The sequence below is a fragment of the Kwoniella newhampshirensis genome, chromosome 7, assembly GCF_039105145.1.
Source record: "Kwoniella newhampshirensis strain CBS 13917 chromosome 7, whole genome shotgun sequence".
NCBI lineage: Eukaryota > Fungi > Basidiomycota > Tremellomycetes > Tremellales > Cryptococcaceae > Kwoniella > Kwoniella newhampshirensis.
In genome coordinates this window covers 892976-916108 of record NC_089961.1, presented here as the reverse complement: position 1 = coordinate 916108, position 23133 = coordinate 892976, and the positions used below count along the sequence as shown (strand labels likewise).

Below are 23133 nucleotides of genomic sequence, written 5' to 3'. Positions count from 1 at the left end.
AGAACATTAGATGGGCACGGGAGTTGTGACACACACACTCTTGGACGCGTCGTCTTCTCTTTTTTTTTCCCTTTCTCTTTCGCCTTTGCCTCAGGGGCGTCGTCGAATTCAGTAGTGACTGCACATGCTACATGCTCTTCACATCCACCGCGCCGTGCATTCCTCGTTTCCTTTTGGTTGTCTCTACATGTCCGAATGCTACAGCCTCTGACGACATATTACCCCCCCCCCCCCCAAGTTCTATCCATTCCCTCTGGCTGAGAGATCTGCAACTTTGTTCTTTTGACCCCCTTTTTCTTCCAACATCGGCCCACACCGCACTCCCCACCACTACCGTCTTCCGTCGCGTGTGATTTCATTTCAATCATACACACATCCCGGACACTCGTTTCATCCCCCTCACAAATAGACGTCGCTCACTTGGTCATCATGACTGCACCACCAAGACGCAAGATCAACATGCATCTCAGTCTACCACCTCGTATGACATTGTCGAGGTGAGTGGGGTCCGACATGACACATTTGTCACCCGCTGACCTTCACATCAGAACTGACTCGGGCGACTCTGCGCCCATCACGCCTGGACCTCATACCCCTCTTCCATACGAGTTTGGTGTGAGTTGCTTCCCGGTCTATAAGCTGTGGTAAAGCTGACCTTTCCTGCAGTACTTCCACTCTGGGATGGAAGCAAAGCACCTCGCCACCGACTTGTTGCAGCTCGACGGATCATCGCTCCTCAATGGTGTTGGATCAAAACGCAATCGCGAGGATGATGATGACGACGACGAGAAAGTGGAGCCAGAGTGGACAGAAGAGGAGACGGACGTCATCCAATCTACCTTGATACACCCCTTCCGACCCATCTCCACACACTACCCACCTGGCGAGCTTCCACCACCAAATGTCATCGACGAACTTACCAATCAAATAATCAAGTACGCGTTTCGCAGACATCATTCCGAGAGACAATTTTCACCTACGTCTGATTGTTCCGATGAAGGCTGGACACATTCATGGGACGCGACTCGCAAGAAGCTATTCGATACGGCTCTCGTGGAAAGCAAGTTTGGACACGATGCGGAGGAACGGAAGATGACGAGGGAGGAGAGACAACATCGTCCAGGGTTGAGAAGGATGGATAGTATGGACTTCTTGGACCAGGTCGAGTCGGAACAATCGAATGAGAGCATCGGACGAGCCCTGAGGTGAGCCTGTCATACAAGAATATGTACTGATTGCCTTCAGACTATCGACCACTCTTCAGAATACAGCAAAGCAAGAACCGCTTCTTCTCGGCTTGTCACGGTCAACTTCAGGTAAGTCAATCAGCCCGTTCTATCACTGATATTCAGTCGGCTCAGGATTGTCATCCGAGCCCTTGTGCTCTCCTGGTTCCTCTGCAGCATCTATCACACTCACTCCTGCATCGCCAACCGCACCCGCACCTCCTCTTCGTCGCAAAGGCTCTTTCCGCGCGACCTCAACTGCCAGTCGACCGTCGAGTCTGCTTCAACGAGGAAGGAGTTTCACTGCCGAGGACCTTCGAGCGGAAGCCGAGGCAGAGGAGAAGTCTTCGACAGAAGTGACATCTGAGGCATCTCCTAGCGCGCCTTCCCCCTCAAGAGGCTTGATGACTTCACCAATCACCATGACCCCTCTCAAACCCCAGCTTCTGCCGCCCACTGCTCATGTCACGGCTCGTTTGACTCGATCCCAGTCCTCTTCATCCACTCTTCACCCTCCGGCTCACGCAGCACAAAAGATGTTTCTCTCGTCTCCAAAGCCGAGCACGACAGATCGAGCGACACTTGCAATGCCCCTTTCACCGCCAAAACCTATCGAGTCGCCTCTGAAACTCCCCCTCCCTATAGTACCGAAATCCGCACGGTCCACCAACCTCTCCAGCTGGAGCGACAGCGAAGACGAAGGACTGATCAAGACTCGTGCAGTCAAGAAGATGAAGCAGGGGAAAGCGCAGAGTCTGAGAGGACCAGCGTTGGTGCAGGCGGATCAACTCATCAATTCGGGCGGACTACGAAGTCCTTTTGAAGAAAAGGAGGAGCCGAGCTTCTAGTGCAAGGACAGTCAACACTGTGTATCGTTGTAATGCTTGTGATAATACACGAATATCCCTATGTATCATATGCTTCTGTCCTCCAATGCGCTCACTGCTGTTAATGCGACGCCAAGCTTACACGCGATCGCCCACTGGCGCCTGTAATCGTAACTGCTGTTGGAGTGCGATTACACAGTCCAACCTCCACTTTCATGGTTCACCTCATCGGACCTGACTCTTGCTTTCATATCTCATTCTTCTCCGCATGATTCGCACGGCAGGATGAGCGACACGAATCAGATCCAGAATCTGATAGCCCATTATCTCGCGACCAACTACCCCTCGGTGCTCGAGCCGTTCCTGCAAGCTTCGCACCTCCCCCATCCCGACCCTTCCCAACCTCCCAATCCCGACTTGCGCACGCTCGTCGAAGACTGGGCGTCTCAGCAGCTCGTCAACAATCTCGATGCAGTGATCATCGACGAGGAGATGGCACCTGTGGATGATGGTAGCTGGAGGGGATGGACGATCAAGGATGTATTGAGATTACAGTTGAAGGAGGATGTCAAGTTGACAGGGGTTCAGAGGAGCTTTGAAGGCATTTCGGCCGCCAATCTTCTGACGGTGGGAGTAGCCAAGGTGCCAAAGAGAGAATTTGACACCTCTACCGCATCGTAAGCTCTCAAGTCATGGGATTTGTTATCTAGACTGATTGCTCTCGCAGATATCGAGCGACGTACTCGTCGAGAATCATTACCACATCCGTCGACAAGTCGCTCAAGATCATTGACTACGAGACTGGCGAGGTGCGTTATCCCCATACGAACATTGCAACTGGCTGACAGATCTCACTCAGGTCGAGCGTATACTTGAGCCTCATAGGGCAGCCATTCTGGCCTTCGCATTCCATCCTGCCAACCCACGGTACCTTCTCACCGGGTCTATGGACGGGACGTAAGTGTCAAGCTGTCCGACGAAGCTGATAGGTGATCAGGACCGTCCTCACCGACCTGATCACCGATCAACCTCTTCAATCATTCAAGTCGACCAAGTTCGTCGTCCGCGTCGCCTTCTCACCAGACGGGCAGTTCATCGCTACAGCATCGTACGATCATCACGTCGTCATCTACCAAGCGACCTCTTCGGCTCATCCTCCACCTCCCAAAGAAGACGATATACCGTTAGACGACACGGACGATCCTACATTGGCTTGCGAACCCGAATTGAGATACGCCGAGGTCCACAAGATCAAAGTCGATTCTAATCCAGAAGCGATCCTATTCCATCCCGACTCTACATGGTTGATGTATACCACTCGTTCTTCCCATCTTCTCACCTACGTTCGTCTCCCTGCAGAATCGATTCCAACCCACCAACAACAACGATGGGAGATCAAGACCAAGAGCTTCAATCCCCATCCGATGGACAACCACCTCAGCTTTGCGGTGCTGAATATGGCTTTGCATCCGTCGGGGAACATCATCGCTTGTCAGACGGGAGATCATCGCGGCGGTTCAGGAGAAAGGATATTGCTCTACGGCGTGGAACCAGAGGAAACTGAACGGTTGGCATGTCTCTGGACAGGAAGCGAAGGCGACGATTTCGTTCTCCCTCGTATGGACTGGCTTCCCGACGGATCAGGTCTGATGTGAGTGTCGAGCCATCAGGTTCCCCTTTCGGTCACTGACACGCGGGCCGCAGCACTACCACACCCAACGGATACCTGAATCTCATCGCCATCAGCGGTGAAACACGATCCAGTGTCAAAGTTCACGGAGCACAGGATCTCGGACAAGCCTCCAGTGAGGTTGTGAGAGATTGTCATGTTGTGTCTACAAACAAAGGCGATTGGGAGGTCGTCAGTGTTGGGTATGATCGTCAAGTGAGAATCTCTAGATAGACCACAACACATGCAATGGGTATTCTGTATGCGGAGAGGTATGCTAGCGATCCTTCCTCGTCTCTTCATGAGTCTCATCACTCGACTCATCAGACCCGCTCCCATCGATCTCGTACCATGGTTTCTGTCCATCTCCCCACTCATAGTCCCCATCTTCTCGCTGTGCTGCAAAAGGTGAAAGGTCGAGGTCGAAAGCGGGAACATCGATCATACTATAAGGAGATCATCTTGAGCATATGTCCGTTTTTCAGTCTTGCAACGGATCAATCCCACCTCATTCCTTCCTCTCTCATGTCTTCCACCATCCTCATGACTCCTGACTCGTCTGTGACAGGACCCATCGTTGGTGATTTGGTGGATATTAAACTCTCTCTTGTCTTTCTTCGACTCAATCGTCGTTGCAGGGCGATATCCTTCCAGTCTGGACTTTGAGCTTCTTCAGGCGACACGGGTGTTTCTTCCTCGTCCACTTCCAAATCAGCTGCAAGCAATTCTCGAAGCCAAGTGTCCAGGTCTTCATAGACCAAGGCAGCCTCTTCTGCCATCCACGGGAATATTGTGAAATCATGGACCGCATCTCGCCCAACGAACAATCTATCGGGAACAGTTGCTTTCTCACACTGTCGTGAGAGCTCTAGTCTCGACCAAAGAATCTGGATCGATGTGACTAGTCGCTCGGCGTCGCCATACACGATATATGTGGGAGGGAAGTGCTCGAACGAGTCTGCGCCATGAGGACTCGATGGCAGGAGTTTCGAAGCTGGTGAAAGGTAACACGACGTGTGGATAGTGGATGCGGGTAGTGCACGAAGGAGTAAGGAACAGGCGAAAGGCCCAAACGTATCCTCGATCTGACGTCAGCTTAGCCAATACAGTGTTACTCACGACATCCGACTCTGCATTGAACCGCACAGCTTCTGCTCCCCAAGCGTTCGTGAAGCCCAAATCACTCCAAGGGCTCATCAAAACCAGTCCTCGCGGCATCTTGAGACCTACCCCCACACCTTCATCTCTCAACCACCTGACTAATGCCATAGCAAGATGTCCTCCAGCAGAGTCGCCTCCCACCACGATGTCTCGTTCCGGAATATGTTCAGCCTTAACGAGGTGGTAATACGTTGAGATTGCATCGAGTAGTGGTACTGGCCATGGTCCAGATGGAGCCAGGCGGTAGTCGACAGAGAGCACATGGTGTATTGGCGAATGCTTGACAAGCGATTTGCAGATAGACGAGGTGAGATCAGTCTCCGCAGCAGTCCCGAACAGATACCCGCCGCCATGAAAGTGGACGAGGACAGGATCACCAAACTGTCGTGGCTTTGGACCTGATCATGATCAGCTGAACCTCCCAAGCATATACATACCTTCTTCGGGTGTTTGCTTCTCCCCAGTGAACCAAAAGGCCTTCACCTCCTCGAAGCCATACTCTTTCGAACGCTCGTTCTCTGCGTTCCATCTGCCCCAGTCACTGGGATCCTCTCGTCGCTGCCGACGTATGAAATGCGGATTCCACGATCCTCGAGACGCATGTAGTTGTGCTAGCGTTTCTTTTGGGTGGCCACGGAGCAGTGATGATGGTGCAGGTGGTATCGTCACTGGATGTGAATGGGTCAACGTGAGAGGATCCTATTGCTCATCAGTAAGACTTTATGTGATCGGAACTCACGGGATCAATGCTCAAGTCTCTGCCCATATAGTCGATCTCACATCTCGCTACCAGACCGCATAATCTACGACTCCATCTCACTCTGAGACATCGCTCAAGCGTCCAGCTCGCTCGAGGTCGGTTCGATTTCGGTAGATAGATGACCGTCCAGATCGGGAGAAGAACGAAGAGAGTTACGAGGACGAAGAAACTGAGGTAGATACGTCTGAAAAAGGGGTTCCGAACGAGCGCATTACTAGGAGCATTCACGAGCTGGGCAGAATCAGCTTTATTCTCTTGCGTGAAGATCGAGACTCACCAGAAGTCGATTTATTGCCTCAGACGTCATCTCCCCCCAGGTATCATCCTTGCCAGACTGGCTCATAGCAAGTGTAGTGCAGAGCGAGTGTCTGTACACATGGGCGAGCTAATCAGTCTCTACTGAATGATCGGTCTCACAATCTGCCACGAAACGAACGGGAGTTGAGAGGAGGAGATGAAGAAAGAAACAGAGCCGAAGTGTGAATGTCAACAAAAATTTCTGCCTCCTCGATGAGCTGTCACACGACCGAATGCACCAAGCCTATGATCCCAAACGATTGCAGGGCAACCACAGCTAGGTCATGTACATGCATTGTCCAGTGGCTGATGGCTTTGTGTGTGATGCATAGGGCACTCGATCGTCGATTTGGCCACCTTGTTCCGCCAACCCGCTCTGACGTCGACGTCATCATTTTATGGGTCGTCTCCGACGGAAAGCTGTCGATAGTCTGGGGCGCACGCAGCGATAAGTACCCAGTCGCACATATACGCAACAGAGAGCGACTATCATCCGGATTCCCCTCGCCGCAACAGGCCTAAGGATGAGCTCCCACCTACGAAAGAAGCTTGTGATTGTGGGTATAGGGTGAGTGATAGCCTCTTTTTCGTGATGCGCGCTGACCCCTGGGGGCATCAGTGGGGCAAGCTGCTCGGGTAAGACCCTTCTCGCCAAACATATCCGTAACGCTCTGCCCGCAGGCGCAACCATCATCCATCAAGACGATCTTTGTCATGTGAGTGATACCGACACTGGACAGTGTGCTGACGGACCCAGCCTGAAGAGAAGGTCCCCTATTCATCCCGCTACCCAGATCTGCAAGATTGGGACGACCCAGACACATGTATCGAATGGCCCAAGTTCCGCTCACTACTTCACGAGATCCGACAGTCGGGTAATTTACCTTCCCACGCATCTCATGATCATCTCAACAAAGAAGTAAAGGTGGAAGTGAAAGCTGGAGTATTTGAACGATGGAAAGTGGAGCTTGAAAAGCTTTCAAAGGAGCAGACGGGACAAGGTGTCGAGCTGGTGTGGTTTATCGTGGATGGTTTCGTCCTTTATTACGATGATGTAAGTTTCACACCACTTGCACTCAACTAACGCCAGGACGTTGTGGCCAACCTGGACATTCGGATATTCTTGAGGGTGCCCTACCAGGTCCTCAGAAGTAGAAGAGAAGAAAGACAAGTCTATGTTCTGCAACGTGAGTGCATATCCACATAGACAAATCTGACCAGTTAGATCCCGATGATGCAGCAGCGGGAGGCGTTTGGGTCGATCCCCCGCAATACTTCGACAAGATCGTCTGGCCAGGATACCTCAAAGCGCACGATCACGTCTTCGACGGAGTGGAAACTGGACCATTGAAGGAGGAATGGAGCAGGAGATTGATCCTGTTGACCCCCGATGAAGGAGAAGAGGGAATGACTACTGCTTTTGACAAGAGCTGTGAGGCTATTGTAGAGGGTTGTCGAAACGGTGCAGGCTCGTTCATCCCAACGACATCATAGTCGACCATCTTGACGTGTGTAATGCCATGACACTCTTGGGACTGCAAGGCAAGGATAACGGCGTAAAATTCCGCCGGTCTCCTCCTTGGATTCCAAGCTGCCCAAAATCATCTTCTGTCAGCTCGCGACACTTTTCCATACACTCACTTGCACCCCTGACATAGACATCTTTCTCTGTTACTACCACCTCGAAGTTCGAGCCCACGCCAATCAACCGGACCTCTTCGTCACCGAGGTCAAGCAACTCTGAGCCGCTTTTGCTCCAGATATAGGCTTCCGCCGCCTCTGTGATTATACCAAACCGATTGGCGGAACCAGACACAAGGCTATGAACCCCCAACCCTTCAAATTCCTCCAACAGCTCGACTTGTATCGGTGCATCCGTCCTGACTTGGCTAGGGGGAAGGCTACGGGTGTCGACCAGCTCCAGCACATGCGATGTTCGACCGGGAACAAGCGCAAGCGTTCGGGACTCGGTTGCATATAGCCTTGCGGCAGAGGTAAGGAAAGCGTGTTGTAGCGGACCGTATCGCCCTTGGTCCTGAATCAAGTCGTCCAGCGATTCGAACCGATAGACTCCGTTGGCTGGTCCACCATCAGCTAACGGGCAAGTGTTCGTCACTCACCTCGACTGGCAAACACAGCCCCCATCCCAGTCACGGCAACATCATCCCAAATCCCTGAACTTTTGGTGCCGTCTGCTGTGCCCACATGTCCATCTTCATGCAAGAACCCTACAGGTCTGTGAAAACCCAACACTTTTCGTACGGGATGTACATGCAAACATCGCGTCTTGTCATCCACTGTTGGATCTGTGCCCCATGCATGATATGATCCTTCGCCTTTGGGGTGATCAGGACCCCTGCTCCCTGTCGAGCCAAACACAACTGTTCAGACTCACTTTTCGCGATTGTGCAGGTCCATCCGTGCCAGATGATTTCTCCCTCGTTGTGAATTTCGATATCTGTTGGGACAGGAAGCACAGCAGAACCATGCGGTTCGATATTGCGGCAGATGTTGTTACCAAAACCTAGATAGCGGTGTCGAGGGGTCTGTCCATCACGGCTCATTGGGGGTCTGATGATAGATAAGAATGTGAGAGTCGGTGATAGAAACGTCGTTGATGATGATGAGGTCATTCAATTTCCACGGTCCATTCCAAAGGAAACAAAAACCACAACCAGAAAGAAACACGTAAAAACAAAGTCACGAGCAGTTGGGGTTTTCAAGATCATCTCTCGACTTGCACTCTTATTCGACTGACACCCATCTTCAGTCTTGTGCATAGTCTTACTAGGTAGCGCTGCGATCGACTCGCCTCAAGCTCACGCGAGGAGAACGGGCAGAACAACCTTTGACCTAATCAGACGCTCATCACATTGACGGCCGGCCAGTGGCCGGTCTGATTTCATCGTTACCATGACAGTCGTCGGGAGCACGACTGCTCAAGTCGCCGCAACGACCTACGTCCCACCGTACCAATATGTCACCTCGTATGCTCCGGCCCCTCAGGTGACGGGATCCATCACCAGTGCTCTTCCTGTAGGTCTTTGTTCGCTTGAGCTAGAGCTAACGTTCAGATCAACCCTACGGTGTCTTCTACTTCGTCCGATTCAGACTACGCAGCGGCGTATCTGGTGGCGCACAGGTTGAGGTGAGTCACCCGGAAAATGCACGACACGAAGCGATCGTTTGATGATCGAAGATTCACAGCTGGCCGTCGTACCGCTACGCGTACCTTCTGTGGATGGTTCTCGCCCTACTGACAGCGATCTATGCGCTGGCTCATCATCTGAGGCTCTCCGGAGGTTCGCTTCGGGCCGCTTTCAAGAAATGGGCGATGCGCAGAAGACCTGTCGGGAAAAAAACTGCGGGAGGTGTGAGAGGAAGGGCTTTGCCGAGCAACGGCGCGATGGTCGCCATTGCAATAATCGTCATCATATCCTGCGTGTTAGCTCTGATAGGCTCCGACTATATCCAGCCTACATCATCAATTCTCGACTTTTCAACGTCCTTCCGCAAACGATATGTGCCCTATTCGATCGGCAAATCGTTCTGGACGTCCGGGTCGAGGTTCGGATACATGGCTTTCGCTCTCGTCCCCTTGGTTGTCCTCTTCGCGCTCAAAGCTCCACCATTCGCTATCTTCGCCATTCGTCCTATTACTCATCTTTTCGCCGACAAGCTTCTCTTGTTCCACCGCGCTTCCGCGTGGCTTGTTTGGGCGTTCACTACCATTCATGTTGTGCTCTGGACCATACAGTTGTTTCAGGATCAACGAAATGGAAGGGCCATCTGGTTCATCATGTGGGGTAGCCAAAGGTTCATCTTTGGTTGTATCGCATACGGCGCTATGACAGCAGTGATGGTATTGAGTATGAAACCAATACGAAAGCACGGCTACGAGGTGAGTGTTACCGCTGCGACTATTGCTAATGACAGTTCTTCTACGTTTGTCATGTCATCTTTGTTGTCTTGACTTTGGTTTGCGCCGCTATCCATCATCCTATTTTATGGTTCTGGATGGCCGGAGCAGGAGGAATATGGGCGTGTGAACGAGCGTGGCGTCTCGCACGAATGGCAAGGATCAATGGATTCTTCGGAAGAAGCGTCAGATCACCGGAACCGCTGGTGGCAGGCCAGCCGTATCGCGATAACAGCTATGGTATGCAGGACATCAAGCGAAAACTAGATCCCGTCTACGACACCCCGTATACCGACAAGACCTTACCTCGACACCCCGTGCAGCGGTCGCCCACACCTGAATCAACGGATTTCGGCAGACGATCGGAATACGGATACGATGAAGGATCTCTGCAGCCATTGGGGTCATACGAATCACGTTATAACGATCCACAGCATGAATCACTCGCGGCACCCGGTCCACATCAGAGACAAGATTCCATCGTGTCGATACCTACTGCTCCTCCGCCACGCCCATCCCTCACACCAGTTCCGATTCCAGTCGGTTTTGCTCAAGCCCAACTCTTACCATCGCGGACTATCCGTCTTACTCTCAACGTAGCTCACCCATTCCAGTGGTCCCCGGGACAAAGTGTCCTTCTTTTCCTTCCTGATATCTCCAGGTTCCAATCACACCCCTTCACCATCCTTAATAATGGTCCCCGCGAGATAGTTCTTCTGGTCAAAGCGAGAAAAGGTATGACACGGCGGCTGTTCGACATTGTCAGGGCTAAGTCGCTGGCTGCGGTCGGCATTGACACCCAAAAGGACAGAAGGGTGTCCTTGGCGGGGATGCGCGAGGGCGACACGGGCGTACAAGTGCCGCCGGTGTTCATTCGAGCCTGGGTAGATGGTCCGATGGGCTCAGCGGGCAGAGTCGGGTGGACAGATTACTCCTCGGTACTGATCATATGTGGAGGATCCGGCGTCAGTTTTGGCGCAGCCGTATGTGAACACGTTTGTCGACTTATCAAACAACGAAAGGGAGCGACGCAAAGAGTGCGATTCTGCTGGGTAGTGCGAGAGTATGCGGAGATAGCCTGGGTCGCTGGGCAGCTTAGACGGTGTCAAGACATGGTTCCCCCAGACCAGCTTCAGATCGATATATTTGTCACCAACGCAAACAAGATCAAGGACGAATTCGCACCTCCTCGACCCGGTTTTGCGCAAGGCGGTAATTCTCGACGAGGTTCCGCAGACTCGGTAGCAAGCGAGATGAGTGTAGACCTACCCATCGACGCGGATGAGACTATCGACAATCATCTGTCTGCAAATTACGCAGATGTAATCGATCTCACCAATTACGAGGACGAGGAGGATATAAATGACCCGGCGGAGAACCAGCTCTCCGAATCACTTCAGCAACAAGGCCGAGTTCGACGAGCAAGATCACGTCGAGCTACAAAAACCAAGTCCCGCATGGTGAAATCTCCTACATACCCCCCAACTCGGCTTCAGTCGACATATCAAGACGACGCCGAAGTCCAATATATCGCCGCTGGCAGAGGTGAATATGTTCGGCAGGATAGTTACTATGCTTCAGAGGCAGGCGAGCGGTCGTCAACATTTTTAGGCCATGAGACCGATCAGCGGCCTGCGAGTAGCACAAACGCCCCATACCCGCAATGGGGTTTGGATTCAGATCGACGTCATTCATATAGATCATTCGCGGATTCGACTTATGCTCAGTACGATCCGTTTAGTGGTGGTCCATCACGAAGCATTGGCCCCTCACCAAGCCCTTCCATGTTCTTCGACGATGCCCAATCGACTACCGGTGACTCCGTCCGAGAGATACTGTCGAAAACCTCCCGAACGCAAAGCATGGTACTGCTTGAAGATGCAGGTGCTGATCCCACAGGCGACGCAGGCTTGTGGATCGATGAAGCGGATTATGCTGCCATGAGTATCATGTCGGAAATGGCGAGAGCGGGAAAGCCGAAACTTTCTGCTGTTGTTGAGGAAGAGATCGAGGTGGCTCAAGGGAACTTGATCGTAACAAGTGAGTCGGCTATAGATGAATATCGCTGACGACAGCTTGCGGACCCGTAACTCTGAACACGGTCGTCCGGAATCTCGTTTCTAAACATATTTCACCCTCACGAATACGAAAGGGTGATAAGCGTGGCCAGATAGCCATCTATAGCGAGGACTATGAGGCTTAACGAGTAGTAACGTTTAGTAACGTGAAAGAGGAAATGACGATATGCATGACACTCGGAGATTTACAACAGTTGATCATCATTTCTTCTTCGATCTCGTCGCCGACGATGGTGCTGGAACAGGTTCTTCCCCTTCGTAAAATACGGCCGTGACGACGATGCGTGTCCGCTTCAGATTGTCTACTGGGCGATGAGATTCTAGGACGTTACCATGTTTATCGAGAGGGATCTGAGGTCAGCGAAGCTCGGACATAACACGCTCACCTTGGTCTTGATACAACTCCTAGAAGTCGGTTCTGATTCATTGCTTGATGGCGGGCGTACAGTGCCGTCATCTCGCACGATCAAGACTTCCCTATCCCATTTCACTGTCTTGTCATCTGTCTTTGCTTTCTTGGTCGGACGTGCAGGGGTCACGAAGTCCTCATCGTCTCCCGGACCTCGTGTCTGCGTGAACTTTTCCACAACGGGACGTTCCATACCATCCTCCTCACCCTTCCGCCGTCTAGCTCTATCTTCCCTGGCGTGTCTTTTCTCCTCCTCGTCTTTCTCAGCCGTCGTTCGGATTTTCGAAGTAGGGCTAGGGGGGCGAGGACCAGCTTGACGGATGATTTGCCGGTCAATTGCGCAGTGGTACACTTGATTTCGCATAGTGTTTCGCTGTGTCGCTGCTTTCAGCTCCTTTTCGGACATATTGGGGACGATCGAGGTGGGAAGTATCATTTTGGGTGGGGGGCCAGATTTGGTCGCTCGCTTGGGACGTCTGCTTGATTTCCCTCGAGGGGACGGCGATTTGGGTGAAGATGGTGGTTTTTGTAGTACCGTCGACACCTCTTCGTGATCCTCACTAGAGCCTCGCACGGGTGTAGGACTGGCTACTTTATCTTCTGTAGCTGATCTCGTTGCACTGGATGGTGGACCAGTAGTGACGGTATCGGCAAGGGTTGAAACCTCCCGGGCTGTCGCTGATGCTGTGGTACAGCTCAGAGGGGTGAAGGAGTTAACTTGTCGAGGGGTCCCGAACCGAAGCGGTGTGCCAAGCTATAAGTCAGCTGGGATTCTCTTTTTGTTGACTCACCTTCTTCGGAGTACCTCTGTCCATCGTTGACCGTCTGAAGAGACCGAGCTTTGCTGGAGACCGGAACTCAGGCCGTGCGATGACTTGCGTCTCGCCAGCGACCCCGATGGAAAAGACCGGAGCCAGTTGTATTGACGCTGGTTGAGCATCCTTCATCAAGCGAGATGGCTGGCCCAACGTTAAGCGAGAAGCAGGAGCACCGGAAGGCAGACGAGATGCGACAGGTGTTGGCAATGGGGTCGACCGGACAAATTGAGAATGCGCTATCGGTCGCTTCTGAGGGATGGAAGAGGATGGTACAGATGGCTTGATCAAAGTAGTGATTTTCGGTCTGGGTACAGATGACTTTGGGGCAAGAGCGGGTCGAGTAACACTGCGAGCGGTAGCATGGGCCAAAGGAGCAATATGAGGTCTGGATAGGGGCTTCTTAAATGTTCTTAATGGCTCTAAGACAGGCTTATTACTTGACGAGGACACACTGGAGTTGAAGGCGGGGACAGATCTCTGAGGCGGTCCCAGACTGCTGATCCTTGAGGATAACGCTGAATCAAGTTGATTACGAATAGTGAGGACGCGAGCAACCGACTGTCCGGATCTGGGCAGAGTAGATGGTTTGCTGGTTGAGGATTTGAGAAGCCGTGCTCCTCTTTCGACGAGTTCGGGTGGGGGCAGAGTCGTAGCGCAGGAGGGAGTAGCAGCAGTGGTCGATACGTCCCGAGGTGGGCTGTCGATGGGTGCTAGATTGAAGCAAGTGTCGTCACTCTCAGCGATAGGCACTTCAGCTGTTGCCAGAAGAAGGGGTCGACAGGGCGATCCAGTCTCTGCACGTAATGAGGTAAAATGATGGGTCGTAAGAACCGGTATCACCACGGGTCCAGCTCGAGCAAGAGGTAGAGGGGAATCCAGGCTATCCGTGGAGGGCGATGGTGAGGTCTTCGCTTTTGGAGTTGGTGAGCTGGAAGGATCTTCCACATCCCGTAACGATATCGAGTCGATGTCCTCTCCATTATCCAAAGCTTTCCTTTCTGCAACCTCTTCCAGACCCGTCTCTGGATCTGAGAAATCGGACAACCGCAATCCTCCCATATCCAACTGGGTGATGTCTGCTCACGTCAGCGGATTCGATGCATGATCGACTCACCATCATCACTATCTTCCAAGTTGATCGCGTCCTGGCCTATAGACACTATGTGCTCTGCGGATGCGGCAAGATGGATCGACGGATCATCATTTTCACTTGTTCGGGGTGATATATTCTCCTTGTCGCTCCCCTCATCCCCCACTAGTAACTCTGATCTGTCCGGCTGTGGTGTGCTGAAGTGGAAGGATGATAGTCGAAGCGTGAGGTCAGAGTCTTGCAAGGCTTTGTTCGGAGTGAAGCTCGAGGTCGGCTGGACAGGTGAGGAACACGACGAATCACTCTCCTCCCTGTCTTGAGCTGATTCTCTGGGTCGTGTACTTGGTGTCGACAAGATCGTTCTACGTCGGAGAAACTCCCTCGAGTCACGTTTCTTCACACGATGAATGGCCTGGAGAGGAGAGGAAACAGAGGCGGATAGTTTGGCAAGGATCTTGAGCTCGTTCGACTGGCGCGGACCGAGGAAGACTCCATCGTCGTCGGATGATGTCTCATCGCTTTCCTCGTCTTCGTGATCGCTCGTTGAGGTAGGCGGTGGGAGGCCTGAGTCAGACCAGCTCTCTTCCACGGTGTAAGAGAAGACAGATGACATGTCTACCCGGATGCAATGGAAGATATGAATAATGATGGAGAGGAGAGATGGAGCAAAGCACAAGGTTGGATGGATTATTGTTGTGGGTCGTGTGTGGCCAGAGGTTGTTGTTTGTGTTTATTGCGGGGGATAAAGTCAGTCCAGATAGGATGAATGACCGACCGGAAGATCGATCACGTGACGCCTCAGATAGTCAGAATGACACGTCAGTCTAACTAATCCTTTATCGAATACCCCAGTTATGTTCGTCACGGGTATGTCAACGGAGGAGGGATGATCGAGTGGTCAACGATCAATGCATAGCAAGATCACGACCGTGCATGAATATGTTCCATGTCATGTAATCATGCATAGCAGTGATGATGCATTCCTCTCGATGGAGTCGTGATATGAAACCGTGAATGTGCAGCCCACTTTACCCCGCACTGCCTCACTCTCCATGTCGTGACCGCCACCGAACGTTGTGAGACCTCTGCCTCGAGTTATTTGGATCCGTGTTCCGAGTAACTTCGTTTGTAGAAGTAGTGAGAGAGCGTTTGTTGACCGCTCGGACATGGGTCATCCACTGACTTTGAATATACATCTACATGCCTCCTTCATACAACAGAGACGTACTGCTCGTGTCCCCGACAGACCCATCTCAAACCTGTCCTTGAACACAACTACGATCCTCCACCGCATGGCAGTCATACACAGTCCACTTCCTTCAGCAGGCCATTCAACGATGAGATGAAATCACGCGCCAAGGTATGTCTACACTTCTGTCAGCTTGACGTCGATGATGTCCCAGGCTGACAATTGCTTCATCGATGTAGTCACAATGAATGCACAGACAGCCCAAGCAGGGTCATCCAAACCGTATCCGAGGCAAAGTTCTGCCAATGGCTACCCCGAACACGTCCTTGAACCAGCCTACGCAGGGTGGTCCAACTACACCTCTGCCCAGCTGACCGACGCCTCAAACTTCGATCCCATGAACGACAACCCCCTCCAACCACCTCCGCTGACTCCCCGACGCGAACGGGTGGCCAGCTCAGCCTCCATCTCATCCATGAGCTCGACTGTCCGAGGTAGAAGGGCTCCCGCGCCTGCGGCCCTGGATCTCAGTCCACGAAATGAAAACAAATATGGTGATATCGTGATGGGCCAAGTGAAAGATGCGAGGAGGGTTGTGACCGAACCTGTGAGTGATACTCGTAATAGCTTCGACTGACAGACAGGCACGTCGTGCTTCTCGACCTCTCCCTCACCCACCCCCTCATCCTCCTCTAGCTCCCGCTTTCGTTCCTCCAGGTACATCAAACAGAAGGCAGTCTACATCTATTGCCGATGAAGATTTTCTCGCCTCGTGAGTTAAGAGAAGAGATCGCGAGCTGATTCATAGATCTGATGTACTTCACCCGAACCCATCAACCACGCTGTATGATCCTGTCCTTACTACCCCGATAAGTCCTTCACACGTGGATCCATCCAATATCGATCGACGAGCGCTTATTGGCGTAGGGGAGCTAGCGACTCCCCGTTGGGGAGCGTCAACATCGCATCAGCATCTACGTACTCCGAGCATGCCGTCTGAGCTAAGTAGTAGTTCGCTGGGACCCCAGCCCTCGGATAAGCCCTGGGGACGCAGTCAAGAGGGCTTTGGGCTCGGTCTAGGAGGAAGTGACAAGACTCGGTTCGCTTCGGACTCGAATACACCTCCTCGGCCTCCGACAAAGTCTCCAGCTCGAGAACAGCCACGAGGGATTCTGGCCTCACCTAACAGCCCAAGCAAAGACGACTCTCTGTTCTCTTTAGGCAGCCTCGCTGACTTCAACTTCGACACGAGCATGGAAGCTACCCTTGCAGCGTCCCTTTCTGCGGTCACGACAGACGCTCTTCAGCCACAGTCTAACCCTACGCCATCATCTCCACCTGCAGGCGTTTTACCGGCTTCGCCAGGTAGTGCAAGGTCACGCATTTATGCTCGCAGACAGGAACGAGCAGCAGCAGCAGCAGCAATTGCTGCGACCGCCGTATCTCAAAATCAACCTACCACCTCGATCGACCCCCACATTTCCGCTCAACGTGCTGGTCGCGAAAGCCGGAAAACCCCCCCGAACACGTCTCGCCACAGCACTTCGCACGACATACTCAAACAATTCGCAGTGAAAGATTTTTCGCATCTGCCACCTAGCCCTTCATCTGCTTCTATCAATCAGTTCCTTCGTGGTTCGGGCTCGGTGAGCAATTTTGCCGCGAGCACGCCCCCAACTAGTGCGTCCGCGACAAACTCTGCTTTCAACAGCAAAACAATTCATCAATCGGAATCGCAACGTCTCAAGACAGTACCTTCGAATCCCAAAATCAGTAGAGATGTCGACCCAAGTACTGCGGAAGCGTTGCGAAAGCTCGACGGACTCACCAGCACTCCAAACAAGGCGAAGACACGCAACAAAATCCCCATGGGAGCTGCTGGCATCCACTCTCTTCCCGGCTCCCCTCCGGAAGGCAGGCCGCCCAAGCCGAAACTCGCTACCAAGCAGAGTAACAGCAGTCTAAAAACTGCTGACTCTCCTCTCAACACTTGGATCGACATCGGAGAGCCCGTGCCATTGCCGCGTGGCAGTGCGACGAAACGTGAGTCATCCTCCTCGACGAGCTTCGTCGGTACCCCAACCTCCCGAGACTCTCATTCGTTGCCCACAAATTCGACCACACCCTCTTCCGGAGATGGAATAAGCAAGCCGAGACGGGCGAGCGCTGGCAGTGATATGTCCACTCCAAGTATCAATATGGCGGACACAGTAAACGAGGAGAGCAAGGTTCCAGTCCCTCCCGTCCCCCCATTGCCGAAAGGCTATGTCTCAATGCGCCAAGGCCTGGTTGCGCCAAGCTTTGCGCCTGTACAAGATGCGACGTCTGAATCGCCGTTCTCGTCGACTTTACCGTTGGCGCCTCCAAAAATGCACAAAAAATGGTCGTTCTCTTCTGCACTCAATCTGAAAACGACTGCATCTCCGGTGCCGTCTTCAGAAGACGGCCGTCGTAGTCCTCAGACACCATGGTCCGAAATTCGGCACGGGGAATTGCTTTCACCCGCTCTGCAAAGTCATGGATCCAGCGAAAGTGTCCCGCAAAGTACCACGCCGGTAGCAATCGGGAAACCTCATACTGCTGCCAAACGGCTAACACCCTCATCGATTCCATTCTTCCGTCGGACCTCCTCTTCTTCGACTCAAGGCAAACCGGCAATCCAACCACAGGTGACCCCTAAATCGATGGATACTCAAGCAGCCTCGGGGCAGCAGTCACGCAAGTCGGTACTCGGAATGCATTTACCCTCCATGCTTCGGAGTAGTAACTCCAAACGCGGTATCTCACAGCAACTCAACCCTGCGCCTACAGTCATTGAGGCCAAGGTTGATCAACCAGCAAGCACGGGCTGGACGGGGCGAAAACGAGGAAAGGTAAGTCAATTGGAAGGAGAGTCTGCGCTGACTTGCACTAAGACGTTGTCCATTTCGGGAGACTTTCCCATTCCAAAGCCTACAGCCACTATGAAGCATCAGTCATCATTCGAACGCTCTCTCACCGCACGATCCTCGGCGACCTCGAGTCAAAGTGAATCGACAGTCAATGGAGCCTTGGACAATCGATTGCCCGCTATCATGGGATCGCCAGCTCGGGCGACAGGCGCTCTTCGCCAGTCTGGCTCATCCCGTGATCTGCCTTCCATCACGCCGACTAAAATTCCTCGAATGGCCAGTCGTCCGGGAGTACCATCTCCTGCTGCCATGGCTATGCCTCCTCCCTCGTTGTCCAGTGCCCGTGGCAAAACACTTAGTGGCACATCCAGCATGGCTGAATTGACTAGACCGTTCGTCTCTGAATTTGGTGTCGTCGACGGTGCAGCGCCACGGCAGTCGACGTCCGGAGCTCATCGAGCACACCTTCTTGCACCGATGTCAACACGTCAGGACAGCAAGCGAATGATGAGCCGTCCATCTGAACCACCGGCACGACACGAACCCGCTCCCGGCATTCCCCCATCACGTCGACAGCTTCCTCGTCCTCCGTCCTCCACTATCACGGCTATGACTGTGTCAGCAAGCAACAAGCGGACTTCGCGAGAATCGCGATCCGGTCGCCGGGATTCGAAGGAGGTTTCCCAAGACGGAACGTCATCAGGGAGGACCTCGCCCATCAAGCCATCCAAGTCACTGCACTCCAAACTCGCCATCCCAAGCACATCGAAAATGTCCGCGTCCTCCTCAGTTGGTGCCCCAGGGGCCGGCTTCCGCAAAGTATCTTTGACCGCTGAATCCCCTTCCATGAGTCCGGCAGACGATGAGGAATCGCTGGCGGACGCCGAAATGGCCGCGTACATTCGACGTCGCAGGCAGCGTGCGGCACATAACAAGAAGGATGACCTATCGGATGTTAACGAGTTCCCTGAGGACGTCTCCCCAGCTGAGCCGATGTCACAACGAGCCTTTGTGACCAGATACTTCGCCACGATGACGGATGTCGAACGAAAAGAAATCTTAGATTTCGATCAAATATATTATGCACCGCCCCCAAGCACTGTTGGTCGACCATTACAGGCTGGTGGCGCGTCATACAATCACGGATACGACGATGAACGAGGTGACTATCTCGTGGTGGAGCGTGACCACCTGTGCTACAGATACGAAGTCATAGGCATCCTCGGTAAAGGTTCTTTTGGACAAGTCGTTCAATGCCGGGATCACAAAACTGGCGGGTCTGTGGCTGTGAAGATCATTCGGAACAAGAAGCGATTCCACTCACAAGCCCTTGTGGAAGTCAAAATATTAGAGCAACTGGTGGAATGGGTGAGTTTCTTTTCAGAGACCATACATTGACTGTTACAGGATCCCGACGATAAATACCATATGGTTCGCATGACCGATCAGTTCTACTTCCGGAGTCACCTGTGCATCGTCACCGAGCTGTTAAGTATCAACCTCTACGAACTTATCAAGGCCAATCAATTCGCTGGGTTTTCGACCATTCTGATTCGGAGGTTCACCGCGCAAATGTTGGCATCCTTGCAGCTTATACGCTCCCATCGAATTGTGCATTGTGACATGAAACCAGAGGTTAGTTCTTTTACGTGAAATGCGCTGATAGCCAGAACATCCTCCTGTGTCATCCGGCCAAAAGCAGTATCAAAGTTATTGACTTCGGGAGTAGTTGCCTGGAAACAGAAAAGGGTGTGTTACATTAACTGGGATCATATTGACTTTTCAGTATACACGTACATCCAATCACGTTTTTATCGAAGTCCAGAAGTCATTCTCGGCATGAACTACGCCATGGCGATCGACATGTGGAGTTTAGGGTGAGTCACTCGGTTTGGCGTATAGCTAAACTTTCAGATGTATACTTGCCGAGTTGTATACCGGCGTGCCGATATTCCCAGGTGAGAACGAGCAGGAACAGCTCGCCTGTATCATGGAGGTTCTCGGTGTTCCCGACCGATATATCATAGAGAAAGCTTCGCGTCGCAAGCTATTCTTTGGTAGGTTATTTTGCGTTCGTTCATTGTTGACAACAGATGCCACCGGTTCACCTCGTCCGTTTGTCAACGCCAAAGGCCGCCGTCGACGCCCTGGCACCAGGACACTCGCTGCTGTATTGAGATGTGAAGACGAACTATTCATTGACTTCATCACCAAATGTCTCACTTGGGATCCGGATAAGCGACTCAAGCCTCAACCAGCTCTTCGGCATCCTTGGGTCTTGTCTGGCAAGAAACGGTATGCTCCTGCCCCAAGTCGAGAGGAAAAACGACCAGCAGATCGCACAGGTAGCCTACTGAACAGCCCAGCCACGTCGATAAGAGCGACCGGGAAAACCCGGAGTGAGCTTGCTGGTCCCATTGGCGCCAAGGAGAAGGACAAATCGAAGCTGTTGATCTCACCCCCTACACCGTTGATGGCGCGACAAGGTCATCATGCCACGACGTCTTCCGTGCCAAGAGTGGGACAATCAATGTCTTCATCCCGTGTAGCCTATCATTCATCTGCCAGAACCAGTTCATACTCAGTGAGCCGCTATATGGGTCTGCAAGGAATTTACGCTAATCTCTTAACAGTCAACAGCAAAAGTCAGCGTTGGCTGAAAACACCACATCTTCGGCTGCCAAGATTGTCGAGCTCAGTCCATGCTGCATCTTTCCCATACCCTCATTGTATATAGCACAACTTCCAGACGCCTTGTATCTAGACGATCAAATCGCATACAAGCATACGAATAATGCATGGTATATTACTTAATTCTGTATCTTGTACTCAAGCGTCTTAGCATTCGACTGAATCTCCTGCCGGGTAGCTTCACCACCCAGAGATAACTGTTGTAGCACTTGCAAGCCCGTGTCCTCATGGCCGGAGGCAATCATTAATTGTCGTTTCACCAGCGAGGCTGATGTCAGCAACGAACAGAAAGTTTGGACCCACCTGTTCCAGATGGTCCGAAAGTGGCTAATAAGGTCAGTGCGATTATCGCTTCATTCTGAAGGATGATATGTTGGGAACCGTCTCGCAGCATCGTAACCAGCAGTTTGATGATCCTCTCATCGGCGAATCCGGTGAGACTGGTCGCTGAAAGGCTCTTGATCGCATTCACAAAGATCCGAGTGCCTTCGGATCGAAGCGCTGGATCTTTTGTTCTTTCTAATAATGCTAGTAAAGGATCTTTATATCCCGAAATGAATATCTCTGAATTTGCCGCTAATTCCAGTTAGCAATAGTTCTCACAACCGCACTCACGATTGTTTTTACAAAGATTCTTGACGAGACCAATCGCGCCCCCCTGAATCGAGCCAAGGGCATCTCTCTCCGCTGACCAAACCCCTATACCCACCACCGTCTCCATGACCCCCGATCGGCCCAGAACGAGTTTGTTTTCGGGCGGTATTGACAGATTCTTCAGTAGACCAATCAGGGAATGTTGAGTTGTAGCTGGGGTAGTCGCAACGAGCAGACGTGTGATCACAGGTAGAAGAGACGATTCGCCATGGAGGAGTTCCACGGCCCTTGCGTCTAGCGATAATCAGCACCCACCAACTTTGATAGAACCTACCATTCTGAATGCTATTTCCGAAGCTCAATATGGCACAATTGACAAGGTCATCTCTGATACTGGTATCTTGCTCCAGCCAACCTCGCATTCGATTCCAAAACGAGGCTGTTGATTTGGTCTCGGGTGTCTCAGAGGCTAAATTGACGACGCCTTTGATAATTGCTGCCTTCGATTTGCCAAGAGCTTTATCGTGATAGAAAAGCTCCTCTTCATCCGACTCGTCATCGTCGTGTACTCGTGCCCATTCGGTCGGTACAAAGGCATGCTCTACAAAGTCCAGCACCGTGTCAAGCAGAGATAGGACATCTGTACTTGTTGACCTCACACCGAGAGTCTCATCGGAGGATCCTTCGGTCGAAAACCACGCTTCGAAAAGAGAACAAGCTGACGAAACGACGTGAAAATGAACATCGATTTCTGTCGAGTTAGGAAACGCCGGCTGCAGCCAGATTGGGTGAGCCCAGGCGGCCAGCGGCACATTACAGAGGTCGGCCACATTTGCTCTCAGGTCACACTTGTGTCCATCTAAAGCATCAGCTCCGGCGCGCTCAGAGCGCTCACCTTGCAACAGAGCAGTCGCGATGATCGACCACAACCAACGTGTCACAGTCAAATCGACATCGGAGTGGGGTGCTTCTTGGTATAGCAGGCCGGTACATAGCGTGGTCGCGCGAAGGAGGACACGTATGTTGGCTTCCTTGCGTATTGACGCGACGCATGAACCTATGGTGAGCTATTGGTGTGGACTACTTACTCACTGTGACCGTCGATGACCATGTTGTGAAGGCTGGCAACCAAAGCTTGAGTGGACGGAGTGATTCCGTTCATATCGATATCTCGAAAAGGAGGAGAGGAAGTTACGGCGTCAACGTAGCCAGCTATGACGAGTAGCTCTCGGTTCTCATCTGCAAAGCAGTCAATCAATCAGCTAAGATAGCTTGTGACGAGACTAACCAAGATCGATAACGAGATTAGCCGCGACCCTTCCAACTTGGCGTACAATATCGCTGGCACCGTTGAAAGTCCGTGTCTCCCGCTCCAACAGCTTCACGATGATTCCAGGCAGTTGCGTTTGTCCCAAAGCATGTCTCAGGTCGGCTACGCCATCAGCGACAGTATGATCACGTCTTACACCTACCATCTCGAAGCGCTACTGCCAGTCGGTCAAGGATCTGTACAA

General features: G+C 52.3%; 10 protein-coding genes across 10 annotated transcripts; 7 read left to right on the top strand and 3 right to left on the bottom strand.

Annotated features, from left to right (window-relative positions):
* Positions 1-429: 429 nt before the first annotated feature.
* On the top strand, positions 430-1593 carry IAR55_004046 (uncharacterized protein; the record flags this gene model as incomplete). Its single annotated transcript, XM_066947149.1, has 5 exons — positions 430-497; positions 549-615; positions 667-1205; positions 1272-1316; positions 1362-1593. The coding sequence occupies 5 exons, from the start codon at positions 430-432 to the stop codon at positions 1591-1593; spliced, it is 951 nt and encodes a 316-aa protein (XP_066802528.1).
* A 55-nt stretch (positions 1594-1648) lies between these two features.
* IAR55_004045 (uncharacterized protein) lies at positions 1649-2074 on the top strand (the record flags this gene model as incomplete). The annotated part of the gene is made up of 1 exon (XM_066947148.1): positions 1649-2074. One exon carries the CDS (start codon positions 1649-1651, stop codon positions 2072-2074), a length of 426 nt encoding a protein of 141 aa, XP_066802527.1.
* Positions 2075-2338: 264 nt separating this feature from the next.
* IAR55_004044 (uncharacterized protein) lies at positions 2339-3956 on the top strand (the record flags this gene model as incomplete). Its single annotated transcript, XM_066947147.1, has 5 exons — positions 2339-2730; positions 2781-2862; positions 2913-2995; positions 3051-3704; positions 3758-3956. The coding sequence occupies 5 exons, from the start codon at positions 2339-2341 to the stop codon at positions 3954-3956; spliced, it is 1410 nt and encodes a 469-aa protein (XP_066802526.1).
* Positions 3957-3999: 43 nt separating this feature from the next.
* Positions 4000-5950, bottom strand: IAR55_004043 (uncharacterized protein; the record flags this gene model as incomplete). Its single annotated transcript, XM_066947146.1, has 5 exons — positions 4000-4168; positions 4230-4807; positions 4953-5273; positions 5623-5874; positions 5921-5950. The coding sequence occupies 5 exons, from the start codon at positions 5948-5950 to the stop codon at positions 4000-4002; spliced, it is 1350 nt and encodes a 449-aa protein (XP_066802525.1).
* A 514-nt stretch (positions 5951-6464) lies between these two features.
* On the top strand, positions 6465-7434 carry IAR55_004042 (uncharacterized protein; the record flags this gene model as incomplete). Its single annotated transcript, XM_066947145.1, has 5 exons — positions 6465-6508; positions 6560-6656; positions 6698-6994; positions 7082-7127; positions 7184-7434. The coding sequence occupies 5 exons, from the start codon at positions 6465-6467 to the stop codon at positions 7432-7434; spliced, it is 735 nt and encodes a 244-aa protein (XP_066802524.1).
* Positions 7435-8853: 1419 nt separating this feature from the next.
* On the top strand, positions 8854-12062 carry IAR55_004041 (uncharacterized protein; the record flags this gene model as incomplete). The annotated part of the gene is made up of 5 exons (XM_066947144.1): positions 8854-8946; positions 9015-9088; positions 9148-9841; positions 10108-11899; positions 12034-12062. 5 exons carry the CDS (start codon positions 8854-8856, stop codon positions 12060-12062), a joined length of 2682 nt encoding a protein of 893 aa, XP_066802523.1.
* Positions 12063-12138: 76 nt separating this feature from the next.
* Positions 12139-14867, bottom strand: IAR55_004040 (uncharacterized protein; the record flags this gene model as incomplete). Its single annotated transcript, XM_066947143.1, has 4 exons — positions 12139-12288; positions 12402-13030; positions 13134-14192; positions 14279-14867. The coding sequence occupies 4 exons, from the start codon at positions 14865-14867 to the stop codon at positions 12139-12141; spliced, it is 2427 nt and encodes an 808-aa protein (XP_066802522.1).
* Positions 14868-15687: 820 nt separating this feature from the next.
* Positions 15688-19732, top strand: IAR55_004039 (uncharacterized protein; the record flags this gene model as incomplete). The annotated part of the gene is made up of 4 exons (XM_066947142.1): positions 15688-16050; positions 16161-16215; positions 16371-18316; positions 18359-19732. The coding sequence occupies 4 exons, from the start codon at positions 15688-15690 to the stop codon at positions 19730-19732; spliced, it is 3738 nt and encodes a 1245-aa protein (XP_066802521.1).
* A 441-nt stretch (positions 19733-20173) lies between these two features.
* On the top strand, positions 20174-20994 carry IAR55_004038 (uncharacterized protein; the record flags this gene model as incomplete). Its single annotated transcript, XM_066947141.1, has 3 exons — positions 20174-20211; positions 20492-20918; positions 20968-20994. The coding sequence occupies 3 exons, from the start codon at positions 20174-20176 to the stop codon at positions 20992-20994; spliced, it is 492 nt and encodes a 163-aa protein (XP_066802520.1).
* A 150-nt stretch (positions 20995-21144) lies between these two features.
* Positions 21145-23094, bottom strand: IAR55_004037 (uncharacterized protein; the record flags this gene model as incomplete). Its single annotated transcript, XM_066947140.1, has 6 exons — positions 21145-21233; positions 21329-21589; positions 21641-21832; positions 21954-22478; positions 22712-22858; positions 22908-23094. 6 exons carry the CDS (start codon positions 23092-23094, stop codon positions 21145-21147), a joined length of 1401 nt encoding a protein of 466 aa, XP_066802519.1.
* Between the last annotated feature and the right edge of the window lie 39 nt (positions 23095-23133).